Genomic DNA, 17,872 nt, shown 5'->3' with positions numbered 1-17,872 from the left:
AGGAGTAAATGAAATAAATATGTACATTTTATTCTATTACCTAAAGTATTTCTCGTTTTCCATCCATATGCATTTTATATATTTCTATTTCTTTTTATTTATGAATTTTAATATCAAAATCAATAAAAAAATGTACTTAAGCCAAAAAAAGTTTGATACATTAAAACTAAATGGAGACAACAACACATTGCAATCTTAGATATATAATAAAAATTAAAATATGGTGACCCGTAGAGATGTGGTTATTGAAATAAAGAAAGGGAAAGTTTTGTTACCTTCAAAAACTGTAGATATCGGACTTATATAGAATATACGTGTGTTTTTACTAATTATATTATGTCAAATATAAAACTCTAAACAAATTTAGTAAAATACATTGGTTGAAATAATTTCAAGAGTAATAATCCTTTGTTTATAACATGTATATGAATAATAATAATAATAACATTGATGATAATAATAATAATAATATATAATAAATATATTTTTGAATAATAATAATTATAATAATAATAAAATTCCAAGTAACTTAAATGCTATGTATGAAGTGTAATTTAATATATTGACTGTGATTGTTGCTTTTGGTGATGGTGTGTTTGGTATTGTTGAGTGTTTTTTGGGTGTCTTCTTTCTTTAGTTGGTGTTATTTTTTCTTTTTCGACAATACTAAAACAAAAGGAAAAAGCATCCATAAAAAGAAACAAATCAACAAAAGAAAGAGAAAAATCTTATATACAACTCAAAAACAAACAGTAAAATCACCACCTATGCGAAGCCACGTGTTAAATTTTAATCCAACTGAACTCACGAGAAGAAAAAAATATTAATGGATAATTTATCGGATGTCCTAAATCATTCTTAAGTAATATAAACTTGTATCCATAAATTGCTTAATCTCAACAAAACAACATTACTGTACAAAATATGAAAAATTGGGGATTTTTATAAAGGTTTTGTTTTTAATAGAAAATAAAATAAAAAGATTAAATATATGATATATTAAAACGATCGGACCTTTTTTAGAATTTTGTATCTCAATATTTGTTAATTGCGTCATTCCTTAAAATTATTTTTTATTTAGTATTATGACGAATTAACAAATTAGTTATACTCATCTATTGGGGTATAACTCTTTATTTGGGAAGTACGGTAAACCTAGAAATTGTTTGTTTGAGTTAGAAAAAAGTCTTTCTCTTAATTCTCACAATGGATTCGAGTGAAAAGATGAATGTCTTGCAAATTCCCCAGTAGTTTTGTGATTTTCTCGAAGTATTCCCGAGGATGTCATTTCTCTACCTCCTGAAAGAGAAGTGGAATTCTCCATTGATCTAGTTCTTGGAACGACTCTAGTTTCTGTTGTCATGTAGCGTATGTCGCCGATCGAGCTCTGAGAATTAAAGAGTTAATTTGAAGGATTGTTATATAAAGATTTCATCCGCCGAGTGTGTCTTTGGGGGGAGCTCTGTTCATGTTCGTGAAGACGAAGGATGATGGGATGCATCTGTGCATCGACTAACTTCAGTTGAACAAAGTTACCATCAAGAACAAGTATACCCATACCCAAGATCAATGACTTTCAGGATCACTTGAAAAGATCATGCATTCTCTTAAAGATTGATTTACGGTCGGGTTACATCAAATTTTAGTGAAAAGTTCTGATACACCGAAGTATGCAATTAGGACTCAATATGATCATTAAAAATTCCTTGTAAAGCCATTCAGAGTGACTAATGTTATCGTCGTCTTTATGATTACATGAACCGTATATTCCAACGTTATCTTAATCATTTTATGGTAATCTTTATAAACGATATCTTAATTTACTTCCATACTTCATGAGACCACTTGGAGCATTTAAGGATTGTTCTATAGTTTTTGCAGGAAAATAACTTGTTGAAAAGTTAGCAAGTTTGATTTATGGATGACCAAATTGATGTTTCTTGGTCATGTCATATCTAAAGGAGGTGTAGTAGTGGATTCTCCAAAAGTGGAAGTTGTGATTAATTGGGAGAGACCCAAGAGCGCTCCTCAGGTGAGAAGCTTTTCAGGGCTGCCTGGATATTATCAGAGATTTATCAAAGGCTCTTCTCATTGGAATTGCCAATGACTAGACTCACTCGAAAAGATATTTTGTTTCCTTGGAATTCAGAGTGCAAACGGAGTTTTTATCAAGTTAAAAAAGAAGTAAACCACCACTCCCGTTCTAATAATTCCTAATCCTAATCAATCTTATGAAGTATTTTCTAATGCTTCATAGGAGGGATAAAGAGGTATCCTAATAAAAATGGTTAGGTTGTAGTGTATGTGTCTCAGTAGTTGAAGCCTCATAAAGAGAACTATCAGTCGCACGATCTTGAGTTAGCTGTTATTGTTTTTTCACTCAAGATGTGGTTCCATTATTTGTATGGGTTTCATTTTGAAATGTACATCGGTCATAAGATCCTGAAATAGTTCTTTGTTTAAAAGTAATTGAATATGCGGCAAAGGAGATGGATGGAATATGTGAAAATTATGATTTCTAGTTGAAGTACCACCCAGGAAGGAAATGTGTATGGCTAAATTGATGGTGTTAGAGCTAGAGCTATTGGAAAGGTTTCAAAAATTGATCTTTAGTTTGCATGGACTTATAATTTGCCTCTTTGTGTGTGTTTTGGTTCGGATGCTGATGTAAGTCCAGTGATTGGCATACAGGCTCCACGTTTGCCTTTTCCAGTGTTTGTTTGTGTGTGTGTCAGCCGAGCTACGAGTGCTCTGATTCTTCTCTCGTCCGAGAAGATACGTATGCATAGGATGCGACATCCTAGCGAGCATGTGTCGTTTCCCCAGTCCGAACTACTTCGACTCTGATGTCTATGCCTGATAGACTAAGTAGGCCCAGGATGCGATATCCTGCCGAGTCAGTTTCAGTCTCTTTTGTTTTCTTGTGTCTCTTTCAGCCAGTGTGTGTGAGTTTGAGCAGTGTTTAGCAACCATTTTTCCTTCCTATTGTGCGTGGATCCCGTCGAGTACGACGGATGCGTAGGGGTGCTAATACCTTCCCTTCGCATAACCGACTCCCGATCCCATTCTCTCTGGTCGCGAGACCATGTCTTTTCCCAGGTTTACTCTGAGCGTTTCCTTTCCCTCTTTTGGGATAAATAACGCACGGTGGCGGCTCTGTTGTTCTTGTTTTCCCGCCGGTTTTTCGCGTGATGCGACAGCTGGCGACTCTGCTGGGGATCTTTCTAGAAGTTGACCTCTTGCTGGTCCATCTTCCCTAAGCGAGTCTCTCCTAGCGCTCTCTAGGATAGGGTTTGGTTGCTTTTGCTGTTATTTATTGCATTCATTTGTATATATGTGCATTTATCGTTTGCATTTATTGTTTGCATTAATGTTTGCATTCATTCATTGTTTACCTGGCTGGCTGGTTGTCTGTTTCTCTCTGTTGGGGTGGGAGTTACATGAGGTAAAAGGCCCAATACCCAGGCCATGAGTGAAATCTAGGATACTTAGGAATAGAGTGATTCATGGGAAGCGGGTGGTATTGCGCCACTTAGCGGAACATTGATATCACGAGCAGTTCAGACCCTGGTGGGATATTATCGTTACATACTTCGGGTGTGTATATGATGATATTCTGCGAAAGGTTATTTATGCTGCGTTTCTCTCGACCTTACCCTGGCCTAGATGACACCCGTGAGTGGGGAGGGAATGATCATTTTTACAGGTACAGTTGGTGACTTGTTGGTGACTTGTGATCCTGTTGGTGACTATTGGTCCAGAAGTTTGGGGTCTCAGATGACTTTGGGTTTCAGATGAATTTGTGGTTCCGAGTTCAAGCCGAAGCTTTGATCCTGTGTTCTGAGAGACACAGCCAACCAGTCGTGTCTGCATCATTTGCATCATAGCATGTTTATCTTCAAAAAAAATACGCAATAAAAAAAAAAGGGGAAAAAGAAAAGAAAAAAAACTAATCCCTGCATGCATATCATTTCTCAGGTACATTCCAGAGCTTGTTCACTGATAGAGATGGCAACAGTCCCAGAGTTGAAGCGGAAGACTTGTTCCTACAGCTTTCACCGTGAACCTTTGACGTCTCTGATTGAGTTGAGCAACCTTATGACCAGTGGTAACCAGAAGGGTTTTGTCGACCAGTATGGAGATATTCTGACACTGTTGAAGATGGTAGTCGATCCGGTGCCGTTGCAGACTCTTCTACAGTTCTACGACCCAAAGCTTCATTGTTTCACCTTTCAAGATTATCAGTTGGCGCCTACTCTTGAGGAGTACTCCATTCTGCTGAGTGTCCCGGTCCGGTATCAGGTTCCTTTCTTGGATGTGCCCAAGGAGGTTGATTTCAGAGTTGTTGCCAGAGCTCTCCATTTGGGTATCAAGGAAGTCAGTGATAGTTGGAAGTCCAGTGGGGATGTTGTAGGATTGCCTTTGAAGTTTCTGTTGAGGGTAGCTAGAGAAGAAGCAGAGAAGGGAAGTTGGGAAGCCTTTCATGCTCAGTTGGCCGTCATGATCTATGGGATCGTCCTGTTTCCGAGTATGCCTAATATTGTTGACTATGCTGCAATCAGTATTTTCATTGGAGGAAATCCAGTTCCTACTCTGTTAGCTGACACTTACTATGCTGTTCACAGTAGGCATGGTAAGGGTGGGGCTATCAGGTGTTGTCTCCCGCTTTTGCTCAGATGGTTCTTGTCTCTCCTGCCAGTCAGTGGACCTTTTGTGGATGCTCAGAGCACGCATAAGTGGACTCAGAGGGTTATGTCTCTTACCTCCTATGATATCAGATGGCAATCTTACCGGATGGATGTGCGTAACGTCGTTATGAGCTGTGGAGGATTCCGTAATGTGCCACTCATAGGGACTAGGGGTTGCATCAATTACAACCCGGTTCTTTCTCTCCGCCAGTTGGGGTTTGTGATGAAGGGAAGACCACTTGAGGCTGAGGTAGCAGAAAGTGTGTATTTTGAGAAGCAGAGTGACCCTGATAGATTAGAGCAGATAGGAAGAGCTTGGAAGTCTATTGGTATGAAGGATGGATCTGTCTTAGGGAAGAAGTTTGTCGTTGCTATGCCCGATTACACTGATTGGGTCAAGGAGAGAGTAGAAACTTTGTTGTTACCCTACGATAGGATGGAGCCGTTGCAGGAGCAACCACCTTTGATCCTTGCTGAGAGTGTGCCTGCGGAGCACTACAAGCAAGCCCTGATGGAGAATCGCCGTTTGAGAGGGAAGGAGCAAGATACCCAGATGGAGCTGTACAAAGCCAAAGCTGATAGTTTGAACTTGGCTCATCAACTAAGAGGAGTGCGAGAAGAAGATGCTAGCAGACTGAGAAGCAAGAAGAGATCCTACGAGGAGATGGAGAGCATGTTAGATGCAGAACACCGGGGTGTGCTTGAGGTTGCAGAGAGTTGAGGCCAGCTATCAGAAGAAGATCAGAGACTTGGAGAAGCAACTCAGAGATAAAGACATCCAGTTGAAGAAGGAAGTAGACTTGAGACAGGCATCAGAGAACCACCTTGGAGGAGAAGTGGTAGAGCTTAGACGACAACTGAAGGAGAAGATCACTCTTTTGCCAGAATGTTCAGAATGTGACCTGTTGATAGACCAGTGTCAGTACTTGAAGACTCTCATTCCGGGAGGCCGTTTGTCTTAGCTTGTATCTTTGATATGTATGTTGAGAATCACCTCCAGGCTTGTTGGATGGGATTCATTGTTGTACTCCGATTGTTTGGATTTTCTTTGTCGACTTTGTTGTATGATCCTGTTACTCATATAGATGAGGTTGTTGGTTTCACCTTGTACTCATCACTCTTGTGTATGTTGTTTCTTCTGTGCTTCTATGTTGTTCTTGCTGCAGGTTGCCATCTTTTGAGGATGACTCAGGCTCTTTGAATGCCTGAGGAATGAACATATCATGTGCATCATACGCATCATTAGCACCATACTCATATCATTTTGCATAACAGGTGTTCTTGGTCGTGACTTCTCACTCTTGGTTCCTGTTCAGGCAGGATAGCTGATCAACGTCCGCACCGCTACTCAACAAGACTGAATCAACAGAGAGGTATGGATCAAGTTCAAGCTGAGTTGGCTGAGATGAAGGCTAACATGGCCCAGTTCATGAATATGATGCAAGGGGTTGCACAAGGTCAAGAAGAACTTCGAGCCATGGTTCAGAGACAAGAGGCTGCAATTCCACCGGTCAACCATGCTCCGCCAGAGGGAGGCCCGGTCAATGATAATAATGTTGCTGCTGCTGTACCCATCAACAACTATGCTGTAGGTGATGAGTTGGGGGGTATTCGAATCAACGGTCAACCTATTGCTCCAGATGCCGCTAATGCCAGAGCAGTCCGTGCCCCGGCCCGTAATCCTGCTCCGATTGTTGACAGACAAGAGGATATGTTCACTCTGCTCAGTGAAGACGAAGACGTTCTGGGAAGGGTTGACGAGAGGGATCGTAAAGTTGATGCCCTTGCTGAGAAGATCCGGGCTATGGAATGTCAAAATTCTCTCGGTTTTGATGTTACCAATATGGGGTTGGTGGAAGGTTTGAGAATCCCTTACAAGTTCAAAGCACCGTCCTTCGATAAATACAACGGTACTTCTTGTCCTCGCACCCATGTGCAGGCTTATTATCGAAAAATCTCTGCGTATACAGATGATGAAAAGATGTGGATGTATTTTTTCCAAGATAGTCTATCTGGGGCTTCTTTAGACTGATACATGGAATTAAAGAGAGATTCGATCCGATGCTGGAGGGATCTGGGTGAGGCCTTCTTGAGGCAGTATAAACATAACATGGACATGGCGCCTAGCCGGACTCAGCTGCAGAGTCTACGTCAGAAATCCGGAGAGAGCTTCAAGGAGTACGCCCAGAGGTGGCGTGAACTGGCTGCTAGAGTTCAACCCCCTATGCTGGAGAGGGAGTTGACAGATATGTTTATCGGCACTCTTCAGGGTGTGTTTATGGACCGGATGGGGAGCTGCCCATTCGGTAGTTTTTCTGATGTTGTCATTTGTGGAGAGAGGACTAAGAGCTTGATTAAAACTGGGAAGATCCAAGATGCTGGTTCCTCTTCTTCTAAGAAGCCGTTTGCTGGGGCACCTCGTCGAAGAGAAGGTGAAACTAATGTTGTTCAACACCGCAGAGATCAGAACAGAAGTGAATACTGTCAAGTTGCTGCAGTGACCATTCCGGCACCTCAACCTCGTCAACAACAACAGCAAAGAGTTCAACAACCGCAACAACAACAACAGCAACGTCCGTATCAGCCCAGACAAAGGATGCTTGATCGACGTTTTGATTCGCTACTCATGTCGTACGCCGAACTGTTGCCCGAACTACTCAGATTGGGGTTAGTTGAGTTGCGTACAATGGCTCCGCCTACAGTATTGCCTCCTGGGTACGACGCCAACGTCCGTTGTGACTTTCACTCTGGGGCACCAGGACATCATACTGAGAAGTGTCGGGCTCTCCAGCACAAGGTCCAAGATTTGATCGATGCCAAGGCGATCAACTTCGCTCCAGTGCCTAACGTCGTAAACAACCCTATGCCTCAGCATGGTGGGCATAGAGTGAACAATATTGAGGGGAAAGAAGTTGAAGATCTGGTTGTTAATGTTGATGATGTTCAGACTTCTCTGTTAGTTGTGAAGGGCCGTCTGCTGAATGGGGGTGTCTACTCGGGCTGTGATGAGGATTGTTTGGGCTGTGCAGAATCTGAGAATGGTTGCGACCAGTTAAGGGCCGGTATCCAGGGTATGATGGATGAGGGTTGTTTGCAATTCAGTAGGGCTGTAAAAGATCGTGGAACAGTGTCAACTATCACCATTTACTTTAAACCGTCTGAAGGACGTGGACAAAGGGTCGTTAGCGCACCTGCAACAAATGGTACCCCAGTTACCATTTCCGTGCCTGTAACCATCAGTGCTCCAACTACTATCGTTGCGTCTGGAAGAAGGGCTGTTGAGAATAGTAGAGCCGTGCCGTGGAAGTATGATAATGCTTACCGCAGTAACAGAAGGGCTGAAAGTCAGACGAGACCAGTGAATCAAGCTTCGGTGACAATTGGTTTACCGAATAGAGTTCCTGCAACTGTTGGTCCGGCTGTGGATAATGTAGGGGGTCCAGGAGGTTTTACCAGAAGCGGTCGTTTGTTCGCACCGCAGCCTTTGAGGGACAATAATGATGAGGCTCTCGCCAAAGCAAAGGGTAAGCAAGCTGTGGTTGAGGAAGAACCTGTCCAGAAGGAAGCGCCCGAGGGGTCATTTGAGAAGGACGTGGAGGAGTTTATGAAGATAATCAAGAAGAGTGACTACAAGATTGTAGATCAGTTGAATCAAACTCCGTCCAAGATTTCTATACTTTCACTGTTGTTGTGCTCTGAGGCACACCGTAATGCCTTGCTGAAGATGTTGAATCTGGCTTACGTGCCTCAGGAGATTTCTGTCAATCAACTGGAGGGTGTGATGGCCAATGTGAGCACCAGGCATGGTGTAGGATTCACCAACCTGGACTTACCGCCTGAAGGGCGGAACCATAACAAAGCCTTGCACATCACCATGGAGTGCAAGGGGGCGGTGTTGTCTCACGTATTGGTAGACACCGGGTCGTCGCTGAATGTGTTGCCTAAGCAGATTCTGAAGAAGATTGATATGGAAGGGTTTGTGCTTACTCCCAGTGACCTGATCGTTCGTGCTTTTGACGGCTCCAAACGTTCTGTGTGTGGGGAAGTTACCTTGCCTGTGAAGATAGGTCCTGAGGTATTCGATATCATCTTCTATGTTATGGACATCCAGCCCGCCTATAGTTGTTTATTGGGGCGTCCATGGATTCATGCAGCAGGGGCAGTCTCGTCGACTCTCCATCAAAAGCTCAAGTATGTCTGGAACGGTCAGATTGTGACCGTGTGCGGTGAAGAAGAGATTCTAGTGAGTCATCTATCCTCGTTCAAATATGTCGAGGTGGATGGCGAGATCCACGAAACCTTATGCCAGGCGTTCGAGACTGTGGCTCTTGAGAAAGTGGCGTACGCTGATCAAAGGAAGCCGTGTGCTTCAATTACTTCTTACAAGCAAGCTAAGGAGGTTGTTGATTCTGGAAAAGCTGAAGGCTGGGGCAAGATGGTGGACTTGCCTGTCAAAGAAGACAAATTTGGCGTTGGTTATGAGCCTCTCCAAGCAGAGCAGAATGGTCAAGCGGGTCCGAGTACCTTTACCAGTGCTGGGCTGATGAATCATGGCGACGTCTCTGCAATCGGTAGTGAAGACTGTGACAGTGACTGCGATCTAGACAACTGGGTTCGCCCGTGTGCACCAGGGGGGTCTATCAACAACTGGACGGCTGAAGAAGTGGTTCAAGTTACTCTTCTGACAGAGTAATTTTCTGTTGTTTTTTCATTTTGCATGAAAATCCTACGATCTGCCCAAGGCGTAGTGATTCATTGTAGGGCCTCATCATGTTTTAATGATTATCATTAATGAAGGACATTTTTTGCAATCAAACTTTGTGATCCCTGTCTTTCTATTTTTTTTGTTTTCATCTTTTTTTCAAAAACAATAAAAATGGCAATGTTTTTGTTTTTTGTGACTTTATTGAACTCTTTTTCTAAAACAAAGCATTAAACATGCAGAAGCGATCTTATGGCATTCACTACGAACAGTTCTGTTATGGCTCAGTATGATTTTGACAATCCCATCTACCAAGCTGAAGAGGAGAGTGAGGAAGACTGTGAACTCCCTGCAGAATTGGTCAGATTGCTGAAGCAGGAGGAAAGGGTCATCCAACCTCATCAGGAGGAGTTGGAGGTTGTTAATTTGGGTACTGAGGACGCCAAAAGAGAAATCAAGATTGGGGCTGCTTTAGAGGACTCTGTCAAGAGGAGGCTGATTGAGATGCTGAGAGAATATGTGGAGATATTCGCCTGGTCATATCAAGATATGCCTGGGTTAGATACAGACATTGTGGTGCATCGATTACCTCTTAGAGAAGGATGTCCTTCGGTCAAGCAGAAGCTTCGTAGAACGAGTCCTGACATGGCAACTAAGATCAAGGAAGAGGTTCAGAAGCAGTGGGATGCGGGTTTTTTGGCTGTTACAAGTTATCCCCCATGGGTGGCCAACATCGTTCCTGTGCCGAAGAAGGATGGTAAAGTCAGAATGTGTGTCGATTACCGGGATTTGAATAGAGCGAGTCCGAAAGATGATTTCCCATTACCTCACATTGACGTATTGGTTGATAATACAACTCAATCCTCGGTATTCTCTTTCATGGATGGTTTCTCTGGATATAATCAGATCAAGATGGCGCCAGAGGACATGGAAAAGACGACATTCATTACACCTTGGGGCACGTTCTGTTATAAGGTGATGCCATTTGGGCTAAAGAATGCTGGTGCTACCTATCAGAGGGCAATGACGACTCTTTTTCATGACATGATGCACAAAGAAATTGAAGTGTACGAAGATGATATGATCGCGTAGTCGCAGACAGAAGAGGAGCACCTGGTTAATTTGCAGAAGCTGTTTGACCGGTTGAGAAAGTTCAAGCTGAGGTTAAATCCGAACAAGTGTACGTTTGGGGTGAGATCAGGGAAGCTGTTAGGCTTCATTGTCAGTGAAAAAGGGATTGAGGTTGATCCAGCGAAAGTCAAAGCTATTCAAGAGATGCCTGAACCAAAAACGGAAAAGCAGGTCCGTGGGTTTTTAGGGAGATTGAACTACATTGCAAGGTTCATATCTCATCTAACAGCCACGTGCGAACCAATTTTCAAACTGCTTAGAAAGAATCAGGCGATCAAGTGGAATGATGACTGTCAGAAAGCTTTTGACAAGATAAAGGAGTATTTACAAAAACCTCCAATCCTTATACCTCCAGTTCCAGGGAGACCTCTGATAATGTACCTGTCAGTGACTGAGAACTCGATGGGGTGTGTATTGGGACAACATGACGAGTCTGGTCGAAAAGAGCATGCCATATACTACCTTAGCAAAAAGTTTACCGACTGTGAAACAAGATATTCACTGCTCGAGAAAACTTGTTGTGCTTTGGCCTGGGCTGCTCGCCGACTGAGGCAGTATATGTTGAACCATACTACCTTATTGATTTCTAAGATGGATCCAGTGAAGTACATCTTTGAGAAACCAGCTCTCACCGGACGCGTTGCTCGTTGGCAGATGATTCTAACAGAATATGATATTCAGTACACGTCACAAAAGGCCATCAAAGGTAGTATTCTGTCAGACTACCTCGCCGAGCAACCGATTGAAGATTATCAGCCTATGATGTTTGAATTCCCTGATGAAGACATCATGTATCTTAAGATGAAAGATTGCGAAGAGCCTCTTGTTGAGGAAGGACCGGATCCGGATGACAAATGGACGCTGATGTTCGATGGGGCTGTGAATATGAACGGTAACGGTGTTGGGGCAGTATTGATCAATCCTAAAGGTGCTCATATACCTTTTTCTGCCAGATTGACGTTTGACGTCACCAACAACGAAGCTGAGTATGAGGCTTGTATTATGGGGATAGAAGAAGCCATTGATCTGAGGATCAAAACTCTTGATATATTTGAAGATTCCGCTCTAGTGGTCAATCAAGTCAATGGAGATTGGAATACGAATCAGCCGCATTTGATTCCGTATAGAGATTACACCAGAAGAATACTGACGTTCTTCAAGAAGGTGAAGTTGTATCATGTCCCCCGGGATGAGAATCAGATGGCTGATGCCTTGGCGACTTTGTCTTCCATGATTAAAGTTCATTGGTGGAATCATGTGCCACATGTTGCGGTGAATCGACTCGAGAGGCCTGCGTATGTGTTTGCAGCCGAGTCTGTTGTGATTGATGAGAAGCCGTGGTATTATGACATCAAGAACTTCCTCAAGACTCAGGAGTATCCTGAAGGTGCGTCGAAGAATGACAAGAAAACCCTGAGAAGGCTAGCTGGAAGCTTCTATTTGAATCAGGATGATGTGTTGTATAAGAGAAACTTTGACATGGTCTTGCTCAGATGCGTGGATAGACCCGAGGCGGACATGTTAATGCAGGAAGTTCATGAAGGTTCCTTCGGTACTCATGCTGGCGGATATGCAATGGCTAAGAAATTGTTGAGAGCAGGTTATTACTGGATGACTATGGAATCCGATTGTTTCAAGTATGCTCGGAAGTGCCATAAGTGTCAAATTTATGCTGATAAGGTGCATGTACCACCAAGCCCTCTGAATGTCATGAATTTGCCTTGGCCGTTTGCCATGTAGGGCATTGATATGATTGGAAAGATTGAGCCTACTGCTTCGAATGGACATCGCTTCATCTTGGTTGCGATTGACTATTTCACCAAGTGGGTAGAAGCAGCTTCCTATGCTAACGTTACCAAACAAGTGGTTACCCGGTTCATCAAGAAAGAAATCATCTGTCGTTATGGAGTTCCGGAGAGAATCATCACCGACAATGGTTCGAATCTCAATAACAAGATGATGAAAGAGCTTTGTAAAGATTTCAAGATTGAACATCGTAATTCTTCTCCTTACAGACCGAAGATGAATGGTGCTGTAGAAGCGGCGAACAAGAATATCAAGAAGATTGTGCAGAAGATGGTCGTTACGTACAAGGATTGGCATGAGATGCTGCCTTTCGCTTTGCATGGGTACCGTACCTCAGTACGTACGTCGACCGGGGAAACCCCTTACTCCCTTGTGTATGGTATGGAAGCTGTCCTACCTGTTGAAGTGGAGATTCCTTCTCTGAGAGTTTTATTGGATGTCAAGCTGGACGAAGCCGAGTGGATTCGAACAAGGTTTAACGAGTTGAGCCTTATCGAAGAGAGACGGCTAGCAGCTGTATGTCATGGACAGTTGTATCAGAGAAGGATGAAGCGAGCCTTTGATCAGAAAGTGCGTCCTCGAAGCTATCAGATCGGTGATCTAGTTTTGAAGAGGATCCTCCCTCCCGGTACAGATAACAGGGGCAAGTGGACTCCTAATTATGAAGGTCCATATGTTGTGAAAAAGGTATTCTCCGGTGGAGCCTTGATGCTTACAACTATGGATGGTGAAGATTTTCCGTCCCCTGTTAACTCAGATGTAGTCAAAAAATACTTCGCATAAATTGACCCGCTGGACAAAAAGGAAAAAGAGTCCAGGCAAAAAAAAAGGGCATCCCGGCGAACCAAAAACAGAAAGAAAAGGTTCGGGCAAAAATTAGGGATAAAAATGAAAAGAATTTGTACACCCGGTAAGTCGAAAACCCGCAAGGGCGGCTTAGGCAAAAATGGGTATCCCGGTGGATTGAAAACCCGAAAGGGCGATCCAGCCAAAAGAGGGATTAAAGCGAAGACTACAGTCTGAGTTGTCTGTACTTCATCAAGCTTTGTCGTCTGCCATCTCGAAAGATGCAATCCGTCCAGTCATTCTTCTCAGAAAGCGAGGAGCTGGGAGGAAAACTGATGATCTGTGAGTTATAACAGAATTGGGAAATAGTGGATGCCGTGTTCACATTGCCATTAGAATAGATTTTTCCTCTTGTGCGCAATTACCTCTTTCTAGGAATTGCTTCCCAATGTATTTGCCTCTTCAGGCACATTTTCAATCAATAAAAGTCGTTATTCAGATAAATGGCTCTTTTGTTTTTATTTTTACTGTTTTGTTTGCAAAAATGTCCGAATTTTTGATAAGCATTGCATATAAGAACATGAAGGCTACACAATAACGTGCAAAAAGACAAAACATTTGAAAATCATTTTGAATGTTGAGGACACTTGAGCGTATCTTGTCCATGTATCCCCTGGGGGCATTTTGTTGAGCTGTTTTGCAGGTCGTTATCTGTAGGGACGTTTCCCCAACGGATATTTCCCCAGACAAGTATGGAAGCTATCAGAGCTATGTTCCCCTGCGGAGACGTCTGTGGATAGTGCCTTCTATTCCCCAGCAGATATAAGGATTGCCTATCCCCAGCAGGCCTGTATTTGCCGTTTTCCTCCCCGAGTGAGGCAGGTTCATTGAAATTTATCTCCAGCATTTATCCTATCTGTGGACTGAAGGATATCCCCAGCGGAGTTTACCTTCCCCCAGCAGCAGTGTTATTCTCCAACATGAGTGAGAAGTCGTTGCTCTCCCTACAGTGTCTCCCCGCAGAGTTGGAGTACCCAATCAGTTTTGGCTCCCCAGCCGGAGTTTTTCATCATTTTTGCATTTTTGCATTTTTAGTGATCATTGCATCCTCAGACTGCGTAGCATTCCCATTCAACATGGAACATTACGCCATAGAAAAATTCAAACATATGCATTCATGTGTTAACCTCACCAGACCGTATCCCCGGCAGAGGCGGATCATTTCATTCAACATCAGCACAGCAAGTCTGCTACAGTTGCTCTTAACAGCATTCAGGATTGATATCCCCACAGAGGTTTATTACCTCACCCGTTGGCGACAGAAAGTTTGTTTCTCCCCAGTGAGATCCCCAGCAAGTGGTCAACCTTGCCTTGACATATCTAAGATGACGTTCTTGTGATACCGGTAAGTGTCATGCCAGCACCCACGTGTGTTTCTTTGTTTGGTGTCGGTAAACACCATTGTTTCGGTGTCTGTAAACATCGGGTATTCTCCCCAGTCATCGGTAAATGTCTGGTCATCATTTTTTGGTGTCGGTAAACACCATTGTTTCGGTGTCTGTAAACATCGGGTTTTCTCCCCAGTCATCGGTAAATGTCTGGTCATTTTTTTGATGTCGGTAAACATCATCTTTCGATGTCGGTAAACATCGAGTCTTTTCTGCAGTCATCGGTAAATGTCTGATAATCCCCAGCTAGAGATCCCCAGTAGAGTCATCGGTAAATGTCCTATCTGGTTTCCAGTTGCAAATATTTGTTTTTTCCCTTAGTGAAGTGTTCCCCGGTCATCGATAAATGTCTGTTCGTTTGTTTTGATGTCGGTAAACATCATCTTTCGATGTCGGTAAACGTCGAGTCTCATCCCAGTCATCGGTAAATGTCTGGTCATGCTTTGTTTCCTTGTTGATAAAATCAAGATCCCCAGAAGTCGTCGGTAAACGTCTTGTCTGATTACACCACAAAGATTTTGTTCCTCCCCGAATGGAGACGCCATCGGTAAATGGCCCCGTATGCTTCGATATCGGTAAATAGCGGATCCCCAGTTGCAGTAGCCATCGGTAAATGGTCGAGTTGAGTTTGATATCGATAAATGTCAAGTTTTCTTTGAAGCCTCCATCGGTAAATGGTCTTGCTTCCTTTTACATCAGAGTTGTTTCCCAGCAGCCGTCGGTAAATGGTCGAGCTGAAGTTGATATCGGTAAATATCAAGTTTCCAGTTTCTTACCATCGGTAAATGGTTTCGCCTTTCTGAAATTGTCAATGGCAGGCGTCATCAGTAAATGACGTGGTTCTTCTTGTATCATATCCGGCAGAGTGCAAATTTCTACGGTTCTTGGTATTCAATCCCTGTTTACCCTGGAAGTCTGACAGCCGTTGCTATCATCCATCCGGGTTCCCAGCTGATTGAATAGGGGCAGCTGTAGCACCTCAAATTTGCACCTATCATTGTACATACATTTTCATTATTAGGTCATTAACATTTAACATAGTCCACTGCATAGCATTGCATTGTCCTTTGCCCCAAGTGCAAGATCATCAGACAGATTAGGTCAAACTGGTCAGGAGATCAGTCAGTCAAGCAAGCAAGTGCAATTTTCATTGAAACAAGGCCCTAGGGTTTGTCCAACATGTTCACATGACCTAGGGGTCCTTTTGAAGTATTTTGGTCAAGGATTGGATGTTCAGAAGTCATCAGTCATGGCTCAGTTCACCAGAAGCCCTAAAAAGTCAACCGTTGGTCAACTGTGCATTTAATCAGTGATTTGATGGTCGAAATTGGGTTGAGAGGTCTCATTCATGTCCATATAGTCTTCATATAACATATCAAAGACCATTATTGAAGAATTGAAAGCCAGACAAGAAATTTCCAAAAATAGAAAGTTGACCTGTAATTGGAATTTGCCAAAAATGGAAAGTCTTGATCCTCAAACTTACATCATGATACAAGCTTCAAATGAATTTTTTCCCAACATAAAAGTTGAAGATCTTGTTCTCCCATTTCCAAAAAGTCCAAGAACACTCAATTCCCATGTATGGTTGGCAAGTTATGATCAAATCATTTTCAGAAATTTTTGAACTTCAAAAGGCCATATCTCTCAAACCATTTGGCCAAATTGGGTGAGGTTTTTTCCAACAAGTCACATTTGACCTCCTCTTTCCAAAAATGTAACCCTCATGCACCAAAACCTCTTGGATCAAAATGGCATTTTTGAACCTACTTGAATTAATTTCAAGTGAGGTGAAAAAGTGAATCTTCAATTTAATCATTTCCAACCATTTTTGCCATTCAAATATGTTCTGAAATGTTGTTTAAAACTTGTTCAAGGCCCATTTTCGCAGCTACAGCTCATGCACCATGCCACTTGAGTGAAATGAGCAAAAGGACACTTTTTACCAACTCCAATTCCACTTTTTCATTAACCTTGATTAGCACCATTAAACAGCATATATATTCATCATTTTCTCTCTGAAAGAAACCCTAGCAGCAGCCTCCTAACATCACAGAAATCTCACTCTCTCAAATCCTCATCTTCTTCCATTTTCAAAATTTCTGCCAACAAATTGCAACCACACAACTTTGCCTTGCTTGATACAACATCTACTCACCATCTTGAGCTCATTTCAACCATCACACACCAGCTGTAAGGCCTGCTCCACGAACTGTTTTCTCCAAGCTACTTCAATGGCAGAGTTCGATTCAGGCAAAACCAAGCATTATTGAACTTCAATCCTCCATCCATTCGTCTACTGGAGTATTGAGGAGCTTCTGTTTTTGTCATTCAAGGCTAAATAACCAGCATTCCACACTGCCCTTCAAGATTTGGTAAGAACTCGAACTCAATCTTTGATGAAATTACATAATGAATCTTGTAGATCTTTTCACCGTGAGTGTCGTGAGCTTTGAATCGTAAAAAACCATTGAGAAATGAGAGAGAACGAGGGTTTTGAAGTTTCATGTTCATGATGAAATTTGCTCGATTTGTGCTTGATATGTTGTTGTTTGATGGATTGATTGTTGTTTGTTGATGCTTGATGATGGATCTACACGGTGCATTTTTTAATTTTCGTTTCTGGAACTTTTTGTTTTTGCTGGAAATTTGCGTTTGAAGATGATGATGATCATCATGATGTTCTTCATTGCTGGAAATTTACCTGCGGATTTTCCTGCAGCATTCATAGCATTAGCTGCGTATTTTCCTACGGATTCTGGGCATTTCCTACGGATTATGGTTGCATGGCACTAGGGTTAGAAGCGCGTGTTCCATTTATTTACCGTTTTGCCACTCCAGCCTAATTATTTAATTATTTCATTTTAATTCTTCAATAATTATTTCATTTGTTACCCAATCTTACAAAATCCATAAGTCCATCATTTGTGATCCAAAATTAATGAGATTTTTTGCAAAATGTTCATCATAATCTCTAGTTTTTTATCATATTTTTTCCAGATTTTTTTGATGAGTGGATTTTTAATTGAGCTAGGGTTTTGTTCATGTGTCCATATTTTGTACCTTTTGCCAAAACAATTGTGAAATGATGATGCTTTATCCAATGGCTCCCAATTTTTTTTTGCTTAAACTAGACACATTCATGGTGATTTTTGTGTAGATTTTGTGAATTTATCATTGCTGGTTTGTGAGATATAATTTTTTGAATTAGGGTGTGACAATTTGTGTCACACCATTGATGTGCAACTTCATGATTTTTGATACCATGCTTCTTGACCTCCAACTGATCTGAATTTTTGCATGAACCTACT

The 17,872-nt window shown here is 42.2% G+C and overlaps 1 protein-coding gene across 1 annotated transcript in view; it reads left to right on the top strand.

The window, feature by feature from the left end:
- Positions 1–12,190: 12,190 nt before the first annotated feature.
- The window catches only part of LOC127123102 (alpha-L-arabinofuranosidase 1-like), a 47,547-nt gene continuing 41,865 nt past the window's right edge, over positions 12,191–17,872 (top strand). Inside the window, 1 exon segment of the mRNA XM_051053359.1 lies at positions 12,191–12,201. Within this exon segment, the coding sequence (XP_050909316.1) occupies positions 12,191–12,201 (11 nt within the window).

This window comes from Lathyrus oleraceus, chromosome 2 (genome assembly GCF_024323335.1).
Source record: "Lathyrus oleraceus cultivar Zhongwan6 chromosome 2, CAAS_Psat_ZW6_1.0, whole genome shotgun sequence".
Classification (NCBI taxonomy): Eukaryota; Viridiplantae; Streptophyta; class Magnoliopsida; order Fabales; family Fabaceae; genus Lathyrus; species Lathyrus oleraceus.
The sequence above is the reverse complement of the archived record's forward strand: the minus strand, read 5'-3'. Positions and strand labels throughout refer to the sequence as shown.